The following is a 17,659-nucleotide window of genomic DNA, read 5'->3' as shown; positions in this document are numbered from 1 at the left end:
GAGACTGAAGAGGGTCGATCTCGGGGGGGCTGTACCGCAGGAGCCCTCAGGGTAGGAGGAGACCCACCCGAGGGCTCACCGCCACCAGCAGGGGAATGGACAGCCCTCACCTGCACTCCACCCGATGCACCACCGTCCGACGACATCAGCAGACGAGGTCCTGGTACCACCGACGTCGATGCAGCTATCCGATGTCTCGGCGCCGATGCAGAGGCCCGATGCCTCGATGCACTCGATGCAGGGGCGGCCGAGGAAGATGGTCTGGACGCTGACGACGTCGATGCACTCGAAGATCCCGGTGCCGATGCCGACGAAGAGCCCGAGAACAACACGTTCCACTGAGCTAGTCTCGCTACCTGAGTCCGCCTTTGAAGCAGGGAACACAGACTGCAGTTCTGAGGGCGGTGCTCGGCCCCCAGACACTGAAGACACGACGAGTGTCGATCAGTGAGCGAGATAACCCGGGTGCACTGGGTGCACTTCTTGAAGCCGCTGGAAGGCTTCGATGTCATGGGCGGAAAAATCACGCCGGCGAAATCAAAAGCCGAAATGGCGAAAATTGAAGCACCAAAATTTAGAGGGAGAAAAATCTCGACCGAGGCCGAAAAGAGGCCTACCCCGACGACGGAAGAAAACTTACCGGGGCAAAAAGCTGGAAGTACGGGGAGGATTGACACGAAACCCGGTGGAGGGTTTCCGGAGCACTTCCCGACTTTAGAAAAGCTTTTCCGAAGAAAAAAACACGCTCAAAAAACAATTTGGACGCGCGAGGTCAACTTTCCGGGGCCCGACACGGCGAAATACGACCGTACCGAGTGCGGACAAAAGAAGACTGGCCGGCTCGAGCCGGTTTCGGGCGGGAAGACGGCCGCGCATGCGCGGTGCGCGCGAGGGCTAGCAAAGGACTTTGCTAGTAAAGTTTCCGATTGGAGGGGCTGCCGTGGACGTCACCCATCAGTGAGAACAAGCAGCCTGCTTGTCCTCGGAGAATATAGAGTAAACATGGTTAACCGAGATTATAACCTTTTCTTGGAGTGGCACTGCTGTTCTGATATACTTTTGGGTAAGAATTAAGTATATAATTACATCTTCTACCCAGTGTGCAGTAGCAGAGAAAAAAAGCAAACAGGATTCTACGAATGATTAGGAAAGGGATGCAAAGACAGACCAAGAATATTATAATGCCTCTATCACTCCATGGTGTGACCTCATCTTGAGTACTGCATTCAATTCTGGTCACCGTATCTCAAAAAATATATAGCAGAATTAGAAAAGGTTCAAAGAAGAGCGACCAAAATGATAAGGGGACGGAACTCTTCTCATATGAAGAAAGGCTAAAGAGGTTAGGGATCTTCAGCTTGGAAAAGAGATGGCTGAGGGGGATATGATTAAGGTCTATAAAATTCTAAGTAGTATAGAACGGGTAAAAGTGGATCAATTTTTCACTCTTTCAAAAAGTACACAGGACCAGGGGACACTCAATGGAAATACTTTTAAAATAGGACAAAATATTTTTTCACTCAAAGAATAGTTAAGCTCTGGAACTCACTGCTGGAGGATGTGGTAATAGCAGTTAGCGTATCTGTGTTTAAAAAAGGTTTGGACAAGTACCTGGAGGAAAAGTCCATAGTCTGTTATTGAGAAGGACATGGGGGAAGCCACTGCTTGCCCTGGGATTGGTAGCATGAACTGTTGCTACTATCTGGGATTCTGTCAGGTACTTGTGACCTGGATTGGCCACTGTTGGAAGCAGGATACTGGGCTAGATGGACCATTGGTCTGACCCAGTATGGCTATGCTTATGTTTTTAAAAGAAAGGTTTTTAAGGGAATATTCTTTAGCCATTAAAGAAGTTTCTTTTGAAATTGGTAACCAACGTGCAAAAATTATTTTTTCTTGATAGTGTGATTTTTTAAACTCTTTTTAGATGTGCTCTTGGCTTCTACTTTTCAGAAATGGGAACTATGTATGAAAATTATGTTAATGATCTCACATATTGAACTGTATGTGGTTTATCTCATATTTTGATGTTTAAAAGTTTGGTTACAATTGTTCCCTTTGATAAAACTGAAATAACAACCATTTGGATATTTACTTAAGATCAATTTTGAATAATCTTTTAAAGAATATTTATTCATTATTTGGTTATTTATAATGTAATTGAAATGAATTTACTTATAGCTTGGCTTACACCTAATGCAGCCTCTTGGCAAAACATGGCCATGCTAGGTTTTAATTTATGAATTTATTATCTTCTAATAAAGACACATTTATCCTTCTCAGTTTTTTATAATCACTTGGGATATTGTGTGCGAGTTGGTGGTCTCTTTTTTCATTTGTGTTATGTCTAATAAAATAAACTTGAGCTTAAAAACATAGAAAGATGGAACTATGAAGAGTCAGTGTTACTGTTTACTTTGTACCTTAGCAGAACCTTTTCACACATAATATTCTTGTCACAACTGTGATACCTACTATATTAAAACGTCTTGTATTATAAAAGTCTCATGGAAAGTAGTTTTTTTCTTTTTTTAATGCCTAGCACAACACAAGAACACTGAACTACATACCTCTTACTGTCCAGTGGACGTCCATCACTGGAAATACTGCGTGGGATGTTGGTTGATCGTTCTGGAGGTGGTATTTTTGCTTCTCCTTTGCCTGATGTAACCCTCGAAGTCACTGGACTCTGTAGTTGTGATGGTACTTGACCCAGCTGAGGCACCTGTCCCTTAGCTGCATTCCGCTGCCACTTGTTGTTATTTCTAAAGGGAAATTTAAGTTCATATGGAATCCCTTCATTCAGTTTGTATTCCACCACTGGCATGCGGTACGTTTCTGAACAGCCCCTATATGGTAAGAAAAAATTAGCAATACTTTATGCAGTACACGTTTTGAAGATGTTTCTAGTTTTCACAAAGTCCTGCTGGAGATAACCAATGTCAGATCACATTGTAACTGATCCCAGTCATCAAATTTGTTTTCTTTTATACCAGTGGCTCCCAATCTGGTTAAGGCCCTCTGATAAGTCTGGCTTTTAGTATATCAACAATGAATATGTATGAGAACACTGCATACAGTGCAGGCAGTGCAAACATACTATAAGGGGCCAATATTCAAAACTATTCATTCAGGTAGGAAAGCCTCCTGCCCAGTTAAATTAATTAATTGACATTTGTATTCCACAATTATCCCAAACAAGTTCAGGTTCAATGTGGCTCATATTAAAAGAAGAACATTTGATAACAAATTCAAGTTACATTAGTTATAAAGACAGAAACTTATGTGAATACAATGTAATAACAACAACAATGCAAAACCCAAAAGGAAATTGCTTGTGCCTGCCTATCCTTTGAAATTCAGGGGCATTTAACCAAATAGTGCTGCTGAGCATCAGCACTAACCACCCCTGTACTGTCCAGTTAGTGCCAACGCAAACCGTGGATGGAGCCAGTACCGATTAGCAGTGATATTCAGAGTGTGATCTGGGTTAAGTAAGCAGAAAAAGTTAGAACAGCACAGCCAAGCTAACTGTGCACTGGTCTGAACATCTTCTGCTTGGCCATTGTAACTGGATATTCAGTTCCAGAGTCTGGACATGGCCAAATACTGAATACAATATGTCAAAATAGGGGATATAATTAAATTCCCAGAGCCAAACTTCACAGTTGTTTTCAAAAAAGCTCCAGTATTAATTCACAAAAATTTTTTTATTTATTCTACTTATATTAAATTAAAACATAACTCTCTAATCTTAATCACTAACTTCTTTCCCTGCACTACTATCTACAATAACAATAGAAGCGGCATTCATATAAAATTTAAATGCTTGTTACAATCACACAGCAATCTCAGATCTCAGATCTCAAACGATATCATGATACTTAGTCTCTGTGAAACAGTGTAACGCCACGTTTTCCGCGTGACCACTGTGTTATAATCAATCAATTGAGTATGCCCCAAATGTGCCGTTATTCAGTTCAAGCACAAGCACTTCATAAATTGTTCATATTCACATATCCTGTTGTGCAGCAGTGTACAGGGATTTAAGAAGCCAGTGAAACAGTCCTTAATCAACTTCTGATGTGTTCAACGGTTCCCCAATGCTGATCCGCATTTCATTAGATCTTCCTCAGGAGGAACCACCGTTATATCTACAATAAGTTAACAATAACCTCATTACAACCATCACTTTCCTCTGTATTATAAACCTAATATCTCCATATGCTTTAAATAAACACTCTTTCTCATACCTTTGTTCGGCTACACGCTGGTTAGAAACTCCCTCAGGCCAGGACCTCATGACGCCGCATCAGGAGTTACTGCGTCTGACGACATTGCGTAATTTAAAGGGCTTAATGTAGGGCTCCTCCCTATTAATTAAAGAAACAGTCCTCATACCCACTCTACTTCCAAATTAAGGCCATCAGGGGTAACCGTACCCCATGAAAAAATAAACCGCTGCTCCATAACTAACAACCTAGCATTCCTTATTCTTCAAAGGCATCTAGGATTAACGCCATAATTCATAAATATTGGCAGGTACTTGCGGTACATCCCGAGTTTAGCGAGGCCCCTAGAGTAGCGTACAGACGTCAGGCTAATTTGGGTGAATTACTTGAGACCTAATAGGAATTTAGTGATTGGTAGACATTCCTCATGTGGTAGGTGTGTATATTGTCCTTATCAATTGGACACCTCGACTATTCCTATTCCCCATTCCAACAGGGTACATACTTTAAGATACAAGACCATGTGCAATACTGATTGTGTGGTTTACTGTATTATTTGCCCATGCAATCTATACTATATAGGACATACCAAGAGACAGTTGAAGATTAGATTAGCAGAGCATATCAGTAACATTAAGCACGATAAGCAAGAAAATCCTTTGGCAGCACATTGGTCGCTATTGGGTCATTCAATGGATCAACTTCGCTGCGTGGCAATAGCGCATCTTCCCTGCTCTGATAGAAGCGGAGACGTTAGTGCTAGGTTGTTAGTTATGGAGCAGCGGTTTATTTTTTCATGGGGTACGGTTACCCCTGATGGCCTTAATTTGGAAGTAGAGTGGGTATGAGGACTGTTTCTTTAATTAATAGGGAGGAGCCCTACATTAAGCCCTTTAAATTACGCAATGTCGTCAGACGCAGTAACTCCTGATGCGGCGTCATGAGGTCCTGGCCTGAGGGAGTTTCTAACCGGCGTGTAGCCGAACAAAGGTATGAGAAAGAGTGTTTATTTAAAGCATATGGAGATATTAGGTTTATAATACAGAGGAAAGTGATGGTTGTAATGAGGTTATTATTAACTTATTGTAGATATAACGGTGGTTCCTCCTGAGGAAGATCTAATGAAATGCGGATCAGCATTGGGGAACCGTTGAACACATCAGAAGTTGATTAAGGGCTGTTTCACTGGCTTCTTAAATCCCTGTACACTGCTGCACAACGGGATATGTGAATATGAACAATTTATGAAGTGCTTGTGCTTGAACTGAATAACGGCACATTTGGGGCATACTCAATTGATTGATTATAACACAGTGGTCACGCGGAAAACGTGGCGTTACACTGTTTCACAGAGACTAAGTATCATGATATCGTTTGAGATCTGAGATTTGAGATTGCTGTGTGATTGTAACAAGCATTTAAATTTTATATGAATGCCGCTTCTATTGTTATTGTAGATAGTAGTGCAGGGAAAGAAGTTAGTGATTAAGATTAGAGAGTTATGTTTTAATTTAATATAAATAGAATAAATAAAAAAATTTTTGTGAATTAATACTGGAGCTTTTTTGAAAACAAATACTGAATACCCAGGCTCAATTCAGCTACCAGTGGCTTAAAAACCGCTGACTGCAGCAGGCTTAATACAACCCCCGATGTATATTCATTATGTATATCCTGATAACTAGACTGGCTGGTCCCTGAGGATCAGGCGGAAAACTACCATTATAGATGATCTATTTGATTGGCCAGTAATTCCTCAATTGCCAAAGTGACACCACATAGGCAAAGCTATCACTGCACATTTGACTAAGCATTTTCTGAGCAAAGGACAAAGCAAAGTAAAGTCTGAGTGCACACATGTTCATAACTGGTTCAAGATAAACTGGGAAACAATCACCTCATTAGTATATAGTCTGCTTTCATTTGTTCAAAGGAAAGAAAGCTTGCAAAAACCAACACGACACATTACATACGTAAAGACGTAGTACACCAAATAAGGTGCAACAATACAGATTTGTTTTAATCAATGCTTAATAAATTGAATGGAAACAGCAGATTAGCTTTAAAACCATATGTTACTCTTTCTAGTACAAGATTTTTCTTGTCTTCCCTCTTTTAGTTGAATGTTCCTCACTGAAATTTGGAAATTCTGTTTGACTGTACCAACATATTCTCAAAGGGTTCATGGTGTAGTTAACAATTAACTTAAAAAATAGACATCTACCCCTGAATTCTATAAAAGTTGCTAAAAATTGTGCGCACAAATTTGGGCATGTAACTATTTTGTGTGTGCTATTTATTTTTAAAACTGTTACCCCGCTTACCACTAAGTGGCTTACAAAAAAAGATATCACATACATAATTCAATAAAAACATACAACAAAACATGATACAAATAAAATAGTATGCATAAAAAAATGCTGATCATCCTGCCATCTGCCTCTCCCATCACAATAAGTACCTGATACCACCTATTAGTACCCCAAGAAAACATTTACTTACGAGAAAAGTTGTGCAGAAATAGATATGTTTTTAAACGCTTCTTAAACTTTAATTTAATTGAACAAGCCAATTTGCACCAATAATTCAGTCCTATTATTAGTGCTAACTGGTATTAATTAAAATCCAGCCACGCAACTTTTATGCATGGATCAAAAAAATGGGTGCAGCCACGGGAGGGTCATGAGTGGGTCAGGGGCATTCTTGCAGTTTAGGCACATTGTAATAAGGGGGATCTGTGCCTTGGTTGCATCTAAATGTAGTGGTTCCTGGCGCTAAGTTCTATTCTACAAACGGCGCCTGAGTGCCATTTACAGAATTGCGCTTAGCACTTTTTTTTTCAGCACCAATGTCCATAATACACTACTGGACCCGGAGAACAGTAACATCTGTCCAAAGCCTGCGAGGTCCACAGAGTTTGGGTAGCATCATCTTTTGCTGGTACTTTCATAGGTGTCATTATAAATACCTACTACAGTAAACCACGTCATCACTGCTATAATTAACGTGTCTCCTATGTATCATTTTCCTGATGTGTAAACCCTAGAACAACAGATGCATTGTAGTTTCCAAAGACAGCAAGCCATATCCATTCTATCTTTTAAGACAGAGCTTCCCAAATTGTGGATTGGGACTCCAAAAAGGGGGTCATGATCTTGGTGGGTTCTCCACAAGTGCTACATTATTCTGCACTTCTGAGGGGGAGGGGGGGTCACACAATTGTATATGGCTGCAATCATGAGATCACAGCCACAAAAATATTGGGAAAAACTGTCTCAAAACAATCCTCTGCCTATATGAACTATGTCTACAGTATCCACTGTTTTTGTTTAATGGATTTCTTTCAAAGAAGTTTTGAATAACTCAAAAGCAATCATGTGTTCTATTTCTTCAACTCGGAGCACTAAATCTTCTCCAGTAGTTTCAGAAGTAGACAATATTTTTCTGCCTTCTCTGTTCTTTTCTGAGCACCCATTTTACTAATCAGTGTTCAGATCTTCACTGTAGCAACAGTGCTCCTCCTCCTTGCAATCATATAACATTGGGGGTGCTAATGATCAATGGGGCTCATTTTTGAATCAGAAAAACATCCAAAAAGCGGCACAAAGCAGCAGATGGGACTTTTTTTGCCAAAATGTCCAAATTGTTATTTTCAAAACCCATTTTTAAGACTTTTTCTATGCAGTTCACATGCAGTGCGTCCAAAATTGTTCCCATCCCTGCAAACTCTGTCCCTTTCCCCGCGAGAACTGTCTGATCCCACGCGCACAAGCCTAAAACAGTTATGATTTTATATTTAAATCATTTTATTAAAGTATTAAAGTGTGTATTATAAATCACAAAAAATACAGAAGGATCAACAAAAGCAGTCTCCTCCCCCCCCCCCCCCCCACCTCACAAATATCCCCTCCACTACCAGGAAAACTGAACAAGCCAAATTACTATACAATGCTATGTAGAAAATTCATGCTAACAGAATACCTCGTTAGACACACATAGAACACAAATGCCAAATACATAATAGTTGACCAAAAATGACAAACACATATTGAACCAAAACCCTAAGAAGCCACACCCAAGAAACTGAAAGAGATGCATTTCCTCCTACATCATGCAAAATATAAAGATCACACGTCAGGGATTATATTAGGGGAGTGTAACTAGGACAACTGCCCCCTGACCAGAGATAGCCCTATACCTTGCTGGAAGCTGAAGAAGGCACGGCCTGGTAGTGGAATTTGGGGCCCTCTCCCAAATTTGTGCCCTGGGTCCCAGCCATGTCTAACAACAGCTCCAGCAAGATACACATTTCAAATCTGACATATTCTAATCACAAAATAGAAAATAAAACTTTTGATGTCTGGTCATTTTATTTTTCAAATCATGTTGGTCCCAGGCTCTGGTTTCTTTCTCCATGCTCATCATCCATCTTCCGTCTCTGTGTACCAGCATCTTCTTATTCTTGCCCATATCTAGCCTCTTCCCTCTGTGTTCACATACACCCTCCCAAGTCTAGCATTATCTGTGTCCATATACAATCTGCATGCATCTCCCCTTTGTGTCCCTGTCACTATGCTCCCCCCTCCATACCCATCACCCCCCCCCCCCCCGTTTCTCTACACCTCCCTGTGTCTAGCTTCTACCCTCTTTTCCTCCCCCATACCAATGTGTCTCTTTCTCCCTCCCTCCACTGTGGATCCAGCATTTCACTCCCTCTTCCTTCATCCCTTCGGTTCAGTTATCTCTTTCCTTTTCCTTCCCTTTCTGTGCCCTCCCCCCTATAGGTCCAGCACGTCTCTCCCTTCCCTCCCTCCAGCCTTCCCCCTTCCCCAGGGACTCCAGCACCTTTCTCCCTTCCCTTCACCCCCCCCCCCCCCATGGGTCCATCAGTAAGTTACATCAGAAGGCAGGAGCCGGCAGCGGAAAGGCCCCAGAGCAGGCCTGTGGAGATCCTCCTCATGCTTACATAAGGTAGAGACACGAGGTTGAGGGAGACAGGGAGGAAGGCAGATAAAGAGATGCTGGACTTGCAGTAATTGCGTTTTGTTTTTGTTTTTTTACTGAGGGAGCAAGGGTTTTTTACCACTCCCATGGGGTGGTAAGAAGTTTTGCTCCCACGGTAAATTTTTTTTATTTTTTATTATTGCAGTCACATCCTTGTGTCACTCTTTACTTTGGGCAAGTCGTTATCAATGCCTCAGGTACCTACTTTGGGGAAGGAACCTATTATACCTTAATATTTATCAGCACTCTACAGAGATGCATATGTCCAGTACTATTATAAACAATAAGCATTTCTAGGATTGCAGTGAACCTCGTCTGTTTAAAGGTGGTATTAAAATCCCTCATCCCTATTCTTACTGTTTGTATTTTGATCTGATTTTAACTATCCTTACTGTTTGTATTTTGAAAATGATAGCGGGGATGGGACGACTTTCCTATGAAGAAAGATTAAGGAGGCTAGGGCTATTCAGCTTGGAGAAGAGACGGCTGAGGGGAGACATGATAGAGGTATATAAAATAATGAGTAGAGTGGAACAGGTGGATATGAAGCGTCTGTTCACACGTTCCAAAAATACTAGGGGGCATGCGATGAAACTACAGTGTAGTAAATTTAAAACAAATCGGAGAAAAATTTTCTTCACCCAACGTATAATTAAACTCTGGAATTCATTGCCGATGAAAGTGGTGAAGGCGGTTAGCTTAGCAGAGTTTAAAAAGGGGTTGGACAGTTTCCTAAAGGACAAGTCCATAAACCACTACTAAATGGACTTGGGAAAAATCCACAATTCCAGGAATAACATGTATAAAATGTTTGTACGTTTGGGAAGCTTGCCAGGTGCCCTTGGCCTGGATTGGCCGCTGTCGTGGACAGGATGCTGGGCTCGATGGACCCTTGGTCTTTTCCCAGTATGGCATTACTTATGTACTTATGTTCAAACTGGATTTAGTGATTTACTAAAGATAAGGAATAAGGGATGACAGCACATTAGTTTTAATTCTCATGTCCAGTTGCATTCCTCTCTCCAACTTCCCTCCTTTTACCCATTTCCTGTCTCCTCCTCCTTCCGCCAAGTAGCGACCACTTTTCTCATGCTCCTTCACCCTATCCCTTGCCCTTACTACCTCCTACTCCTATCTTTCTGCCTGCCTTCCCTCTGATTTCATCCCTTTCTCTTTGCCCTCCCCCCCCTTCCTATTCCCACATCATCCTTCCCTCATCTCCTCCTCCCTCCTCCAATAAAAGCCGTATTCTACTGTTACGTATAAACCTTAACTTCCAATGGGGTCTGGTAAAAACAAGTCCATCTGATCCTGCTTTTGCTGCACAACGCCAGGATCCAGCTTTGTTCTGTCTGCCGTGCAAAGTCGGAAAGCATGATTCATTTGCACAGTGGACAGGAACGAAGCCTGATACTGATAGCCCCTGGAGCTATGGAGCAAAAGGAGAATGCTGTGAAAGCCAAATCCTCCAGCATTCCTAGTACCTCCATCAACTTTTGAAGTGGGATGAGCAGGATATAGCTGTTATCAGTTTCCCTCCACCTTCTCTCTTTCCTTAATCCGTAAGTCCTCCTCTTCCCCCACACAACTGCCTTGTGCCTTCTCTTTAACCACCCTTCCAGTTCTATACCTTACTCTCTCTCCCCCACCCTCATCGTGCCCATCTTCGTTTCTCTACCTCTATCCTCCCATCTACCCAACTTGGCTCCTCTTTCTTTCTCATCTCTACCTTGCTGCCTTCTCACTTTCTCCCCGTGCTGACATCTATACCTTTTTCTCAGTCAAAAGAGAGAACAGTGACAAACAAAACTATTAATGACTTCCTGTTGTGCCTAAGGAGAGGTGAAAACAGAATGTGCAGCCGTTGAGGAGTTGGTGGGGGAAGGGGGTATATAATGTTATGGAGAGTGTCCACTGAAAAAACTCTTGGCACTTACACTGCTAGATTTACAGTTCCACAGGCAGCACAACTTCATAGTTGCTCCCTTAACCCCTGCTCCCCCCCTCAAGTTCTACGATGCACAACTCCGGCAGAACTACCTAAGCTGAGCCTTGCAGAGTCGCCGCCTGTAACTATTGCCACTTTATCACTCAAAAGTCCCGGAGTCAGCAGATTGTGAACCACCATCATAGCAAAAGTGCACAGTGCAGCCAGCCAGGAGATTTGCAACATACTGTCAGAGGAAGCTTGGGGGGGGGGTCCATGAAGTCTTCACAGCTGCATAAGGTAGAGAGCAAGGAGGTTCAGAAGACAGAGTGTTGTTACAAAAGAATTTTATTCAAGACAAATAAGATTTTGTCAACGGTCCTAAATCTGCACTTTTCAGCAATCCCCCAAATACCTGCTCAATTAGCAAGGATAACTGGCAGTGCTACAGATTGTGATTATGACACTGATTGTTAGACATATCCACTCATGAGCTGCACGCAAAATAGCAAAATACTTTTCATTATTATTTTTTAGTATTTCATATTTACATCCAAGCAAAAACACTTGTACAGAAAAGTAAGCTTAACCGTATAAATATTCTATAAAGGAGGAACAAACAAAATAAAATTACATTATACATTGAAAATCATACTCAAGTCCACATTATAGGATCTAAGATTACAGACAATGGAAAATCTATATTAACGCCTATGTTTACTAAGGTGCGCTACAGGCGTCTTTGCATTTAACGTGCCTTAAATTTAAAGGTGCGTTAGAAATGCTAACGCACCTTAGTAAACATACCCTAAAAAGGAAAAAAAAAAAAAAAAAAATAATGAAGTAAATACACCTAACATGTACAGGATTCCAATAACCAAAAGAAGAGAGAGCCAATCACAAGGTACAAGTTACCCCCCAGTGATCCGTTTTTATACCAAGAAAGTTGTGAGATGAGAAAGTTAAAAAAAAAAAAAAAGGCATATTTAACAGACTGGTACTCAACTACATGTTTACAAGGGTAATGTAAGAAAACGTAGCACCTAACTGAAGAACCCCTTTTTTCAGCAATAAAAATTGATAACGTCTCTTCTGAGTTGTCTCTGGAAACATTTCAATTGCAAGACCCAAAAAAGTATTTTCTTTATTTTTAAAGTACATCCTCATCAACCAGTTTTTATCAGGTGCCAACACCACAGTAGCCACCAAGGTTGAAGCTACATTTGTACCCCGCGCTTTCCCACTCATGGCAGGCTCAATGCGGCTTACATGGGGCAATGGAGGGTTAAGTGACTTGCCCAGAGTCACAAGGAGCTGCCTGTGCCTGAAGAGGGAATTGAACTTAGTTCCTCAGGACCAAAGTCCACCACCCTAACCACTAGGCCACTCCTCCACTCTAAAGTCTCCAAAAGAGCAGAAACATCCGAAGGAGGATCATTCTGAGCTATATCCTGCTGATCAGCCATAGGTTTAGTAGTTTAGTAATAATAAACCTGAGAAAAAGGTGTAATACTTTCTTCGGCAACCCCTAATATTTCTTTAATATATCTTTTAAGCATATCACGAGCAGTAACTGAGAACAATTTATGAAAATTAAGAAAGCGGATATTATTACTCCTGATGGAATTTTCAAATAACTCTGCTTTCCTCCTCAAATTGGATAAATTCTTCACTATATTAGTCTGAAGAGTATGAACATTCTGAAGACCTTTCTCTTGTATCTTTACTTTTTTGGTTAGTGGTCAGATCTTGGCCCAATTTTTAGATCTGGGGGCACAAAGAAGAAATCAGTTCTTACCTGCTAATTTGCTTTCCTTAAGTCCCTCTGGACCAGCCCAGAATGCGACTGATGTGTTGTGCACGCCTTCCAGCAGGTGGAGACTGAGAACTCTGACTCTGGAGAGAGCCAATAAGAGCCCTGACCACCTAGCCCCAGATCCAGTATTGTCATAACAAGGCAGAAGAGGAGAAAGACCAGCGAAAAGAAAAAAACATTCTGTGCATCTGTGAAGCCTGAGCAGCTACCAGCACCATGAATTAGTGCCTGTGTTTCTTGACATGCCCTTGAAGAAAGGCAAATATGCTTGTAGTATATAGCATGGCTTCAACTACTTTTTTTTTTTTTTAAAGAACAATACAACAGCAAACCAACAACGCAGCTCATAAAAAAAGGAAAGAAACTTCTACCTGTCAAGTAATAGGTGGGAGGGATCTGGGCTGGTCTGGAGGGACTAAAGGAAAGCAAATTAGCAGGCAGTGGCTTAGCAAGGGGGGGGGGGGCGGTCCACCCCGGGTGTCAGCACAAGGGGGGGGGGGTGCTCCGCCGCTCCCGCTGCTTCCGGGCACCCCCCACTCACCCGAAATCCGCCCCCCTCCATGGGCGCCTTGTAGAACCCTCCTCCTCCTTCCTTCCCGCCCTCCTCCTCTCTGCCCCCCACCCCCTCCGTATTGTTGTGAATTGAGGGGTCCCGAGCCCCCCAAGAAGGCTGGAGTGACCTTAAATCTGACTCCATCTCTAAATAGCACTAGTACTGGGGTAATCAAGGAGTTGTGAAGTTCTAAAAGGAATTGCCACTAAGGGAGACGTTAGGTCTAAGGAAAAGATACCAGCCTTATGACAAACTGGATTTAGATTACAAGTTATACAATGCAGCGAAAGATAGCCTGATACAGCAAAAGCACTTATACTTACAGCCTTTCATCATTAAGTGAAGCCCACAAATCATCATTTGGGATGAGGAGTTTATTTACCAAGATGCAAGTCAAATCAGTGATTGACAACAGGCACGTACAATCAATTAATTATAGGAATATACTAATCCAGCTGCAAACAGGTGTTAATTCCTAATCTTTTATAATTTCTTTTACCAATTAAAGGTTTTACAAGGGAAAGCAATTAGGTAATTTGTCAATTCTGTTGGACACATTGGTTTCCCTTGGAGAGAGAGGGTGGCAACCCTTTTCTCTCTCTAACTTAAACCAGGAAATACCCTGATTTTTATAGGTGCCCTCAGGATATGGATAATATGACAGTAGATATACCCGATTGGATCTATGCTAATATCATGGTTGTCACTGATTGGCTCATGCTAATGAGTAGCTTCTATCTTGCTAACATGGTTTTGTCTTTAGCTCGCTTGACCACAAATCTTAAGCAAGACCCTGCATCCAGCTACACCTTTCCTTTCTCACACCATGGCTGACCACAATCCTGCTCACAGGAAAGTCTCATTTCTCAACTTGTTTTTCTAACTTACTTTAGAGAAAATTCCACTTTGTAACAGATACGGCTTCCATTTTGTGCTGAAATCCTCCATTTTGTTTCCATATCTATTGACTTAACTTTTCCTAATTTAGCTTATTTAGGCCTCAATCCGGGCTACAAACTAGGCCATACTTTTCCAGTAAGCTCCCAGTTATGTCAGCCATCAGATTTCTGACTCAGCCAAGGTCTGTAATGGCCTGAGCTCTATGACTGGGCCCGCCACCATTCCAGTGGGGGGTCTCTGGCTGTACCATAATTATACAGTATCATAACCTTTTACTTCCCGTAGTGGCAGCGACGTCAGTTACTTACGAAGAAGGCTGCAGGCTCCCCTCCGGCTTCAGCTTCTCCCTTCGCTCTTCACACAGTGAGTGTCCCGCCTTCGCGGAAACAAGAAATGCGTCATCGAGAAGGCGGGACACTCACTGTGTGAAGAGCGAAGGGAGAAGCTGAAGCCAGAGGGGAACCTGCAGTGCCTTCTTTGTAACGGAACGGACGCCGCTGCCACCACGGGAAGTAAAAGGTTGTGATACGGGGGGGGGGGGGGGCAGAGAGGAGGAGGAGGAGGGCTGCCATGGGCGGGAAGGAAGGAACGGAGAGGGCAGGGGAGAGAGAAGAATGCTGGACATGGGGGAGAGAAGGGGAGGGCATGGGGGAGAGAAGAGGTTGCTGGAGGGGAGGGCATGGGGGAGAGAAGAGATCGCTGGAGGGGAGGGCAGGGGAGGAGAATTGCTGGACGTGGGTGGATGGATGGAGGGGAGGGCAGGAAGGAATGGAGAGGAGGGCTGTGGGGGAGCTGAGGGAGGGCAGGGAGAATCGCTGGACATGGATGGGAGGTGAGGGCATGGGGAAAGAAGAGATCACTGAAGAGGAGGGGAGGGCAGGGGAGAGAGGAGAATTGCTGGTGGATGGATGGAGTGGGCAGGGGAGAGAGGAAATTTGCTGGATATGGATGGATGGAGGAGAGGTAGAGGAGAGGAGAATTGCTGGACATGGATGAATGAATGGGGGCAGGGGAGAGAGGAAATCTGAAGGATATGGGTGGACGGAGGAGACGGCAGGAGAGAATGGAGAGTTCCTGGACATAGATGGAGAATTGCTGGATATGGATGGATGAATGGGGGCAGGAGAGAGAGGAAATTTGAAGCATATGGGTGGATGGAGGAGACGGCAGGAGAGAATGGAGAGTTCCTGGACATAGATGGAGAATTGCTGGATATGGATGGATGAATGGGGGCAGGGGAGAGAGGAAATTTGAAGGATATGGGTGGATGGAGGAGACGGCAGGGGAGAATGGAGAGTTGTTGGACATGGATGGATGGATGGAGGGGAGGAAAGTCAGGAAGGAAATGCACATGGATGGAAAAGAGAAGAGAGGAGAAATGTTGGACAAGGATGGAGGGAAGGAAAGACAAAGGAAGGATATGCACATGGAGAGAGGGCAGATCCTAGATGGAAGGGGCAGGGAGAGAGGGCAGACTTTGGATGGAGGAGACAGGAGAGAGAGGGCAGACACTGGATGGCAGGGAGAGAGAGAGAAAAGGCAGATGCTGGATGGAAGGAAGACAGTGAAAAGAAGATGAGGAAAGCAGAAACCAGAGACAACAAACTGCAAGTAAAATATATATTTTTATTTTTTTGCTTTAGGATAAAGTAGTATTGTAGCTGTGTTAATAAATAGAACATGGAAATAAGGTAATCTTTATTGGACTAATTTTAATATATTTTGACTAACTTTCGGAGAACAAAACCCCCTTCCTCAGGCCAGGATAGGATATTGTAAAATCACTATACTGTACTGATCTGATCTGAGGAAGAAGGTTTTGGTCTCTGAAAGCTAAAAGTATTAGTCCAATAAAATGGTGGTATTTTATTTTCTGTTTCTGTGGTGTTGCATTGTAAGCTCAGTCTGGCCTCTTGGGGGTTCAGTTTAATTTTTGTCTAAATAGAAAGTTTGATTACTTATTCTATAGTGGTTTAGGGTTTATCTGTGTTTGTGAAAACGACACGGCTTTCAGTTGGCATTGACTGTGCAGGATCGACGATCTGTACTATTCTGTCTGGTTACATTTTACAATAGGCGAATTGATGTTCTAGTGTTCACTGTAGTGTTTAAGATGCTTTCCTTTTCCTTATGTGACTCAAAGAAATTACTGCTTATGGTATGGTAAAATTGTTCTAGAGATCCTGAGTGTTTTGTATTCTCAGTATGCCTAGTACTGAATTTTGGAGGGGGGTGTTAAAAAATGACCGGCCCCCGGGTGTCAACTACCCTAGCTACGCCACTGTTAGCAGGTAAGAACTAATTTCTCCTTTCTTAGCGTCCCTCTGGACTGGCCCAGAATGTGACTGATGGGAAGTAACAAAGCAGTAATCTGAATGGAGGGACCCTAACAGCCCGGTAGTAAGAACACTTGCACCAAAACCCACTTCTTGTCAACTGTGTAAATCCACTCTATAATGCTTGGAAAAGGAATGTAAAGACGAACAAGTTGCCGCTCTACAAATTTCCAAAGGAGGCACCAGCGACCATTCTGTCCATGATGCCGCCTGACCTCTAGTATAATGTGCTTTGACTATTCGAGGAATCTGCTTCCCGGAAAGCAGGTAAGTGGAAGCGATCATTTCTTTAAGCTACCTAGAAATGGTAGCCTTAGAAGCCGCAAATCCTTTACGAGCCTCTCCAATTAGCAGAAAGACGATCCTTCTGATGTTATTCCACCGTAATCTTCAAATAGTGCTTCAGACCCCTCCTGACGTTGAGACACTTCAACCAACGTTGCTTCTCTGACCCAGAGGAAGAACCTAGAATGGGCAACACCACCGACTCAGACAAATGAAACCTAGATAAGACTTTAGGCAGAAAGGAAGGAATTGGTGCAACACTACCTGATCCTTAGCAAACTCTAAGAATGGGGACCGAATGACCTCTCTTCGTCAACCGCGCCTACTCAAGAGCCAAGCCATAAGACAAAATCGAGCCGGGTTGGGATGAGTAACCTGGACCCTGAATCATAAGCCTGAGAACCTCTGGAAATCTGAGAGGGGAATTGACGAGAAGGCGCAGGAGATTGGCGTAACAAGGCCTGCGAGGCCAATCTGGTGTCACCAGGATCACCTGAGCCCTGTGTGCTTCGATCCCCTGAACTAGCCACCCTATAAAGGGCAACAGAGGAAATGCATAAAGGAGCCCCTCTGGCCAAGGCTGAAGAAGGGCATCCACTCCCTGCA

The 17,659-nt window shown here is 43.0% G+C and overlaps 1 protein-coding gene across 1 annotated transcript in view; it reads right to left on the bottom strand.

The window, feature by feature from the left end:
- The window catches only part of SIPA1L1 (signal induced proliferation associated 1 like 1), a 637,152-nt gene that overhangs the window by 164,557 nt on the left and 454,936 nt on the right, over nt 1-17,659 (bottom strand). Inside the window, 1 exon segment of the mRNA XM_030215408.1 lies at nt 2,571-2,849. Within this exon segment, the coding sequence (XP_030071268.1) occupies nt 2,571-2,849 (279 nt within the window).

Source organism: Microcaecilia unicolor, chromosome 9 (genome assembly GCF_901765095.1).
Source record: "Microcaecilia unicolor chromosome 9, aMicUni1.1, whole genome shotgun sequence".
In the NCBI taxonomy this organism is placed as follows: domain Eukaryota; kingdom Metazoa; phylum Chordata; class Amphibia; order Gymnophiona; family Siphonopidae; genus Microcaecilia; species Microcaecilia unicolor.
This window is presented reverse-complemented; position numbering and strand designations above follow the sequence as displayed.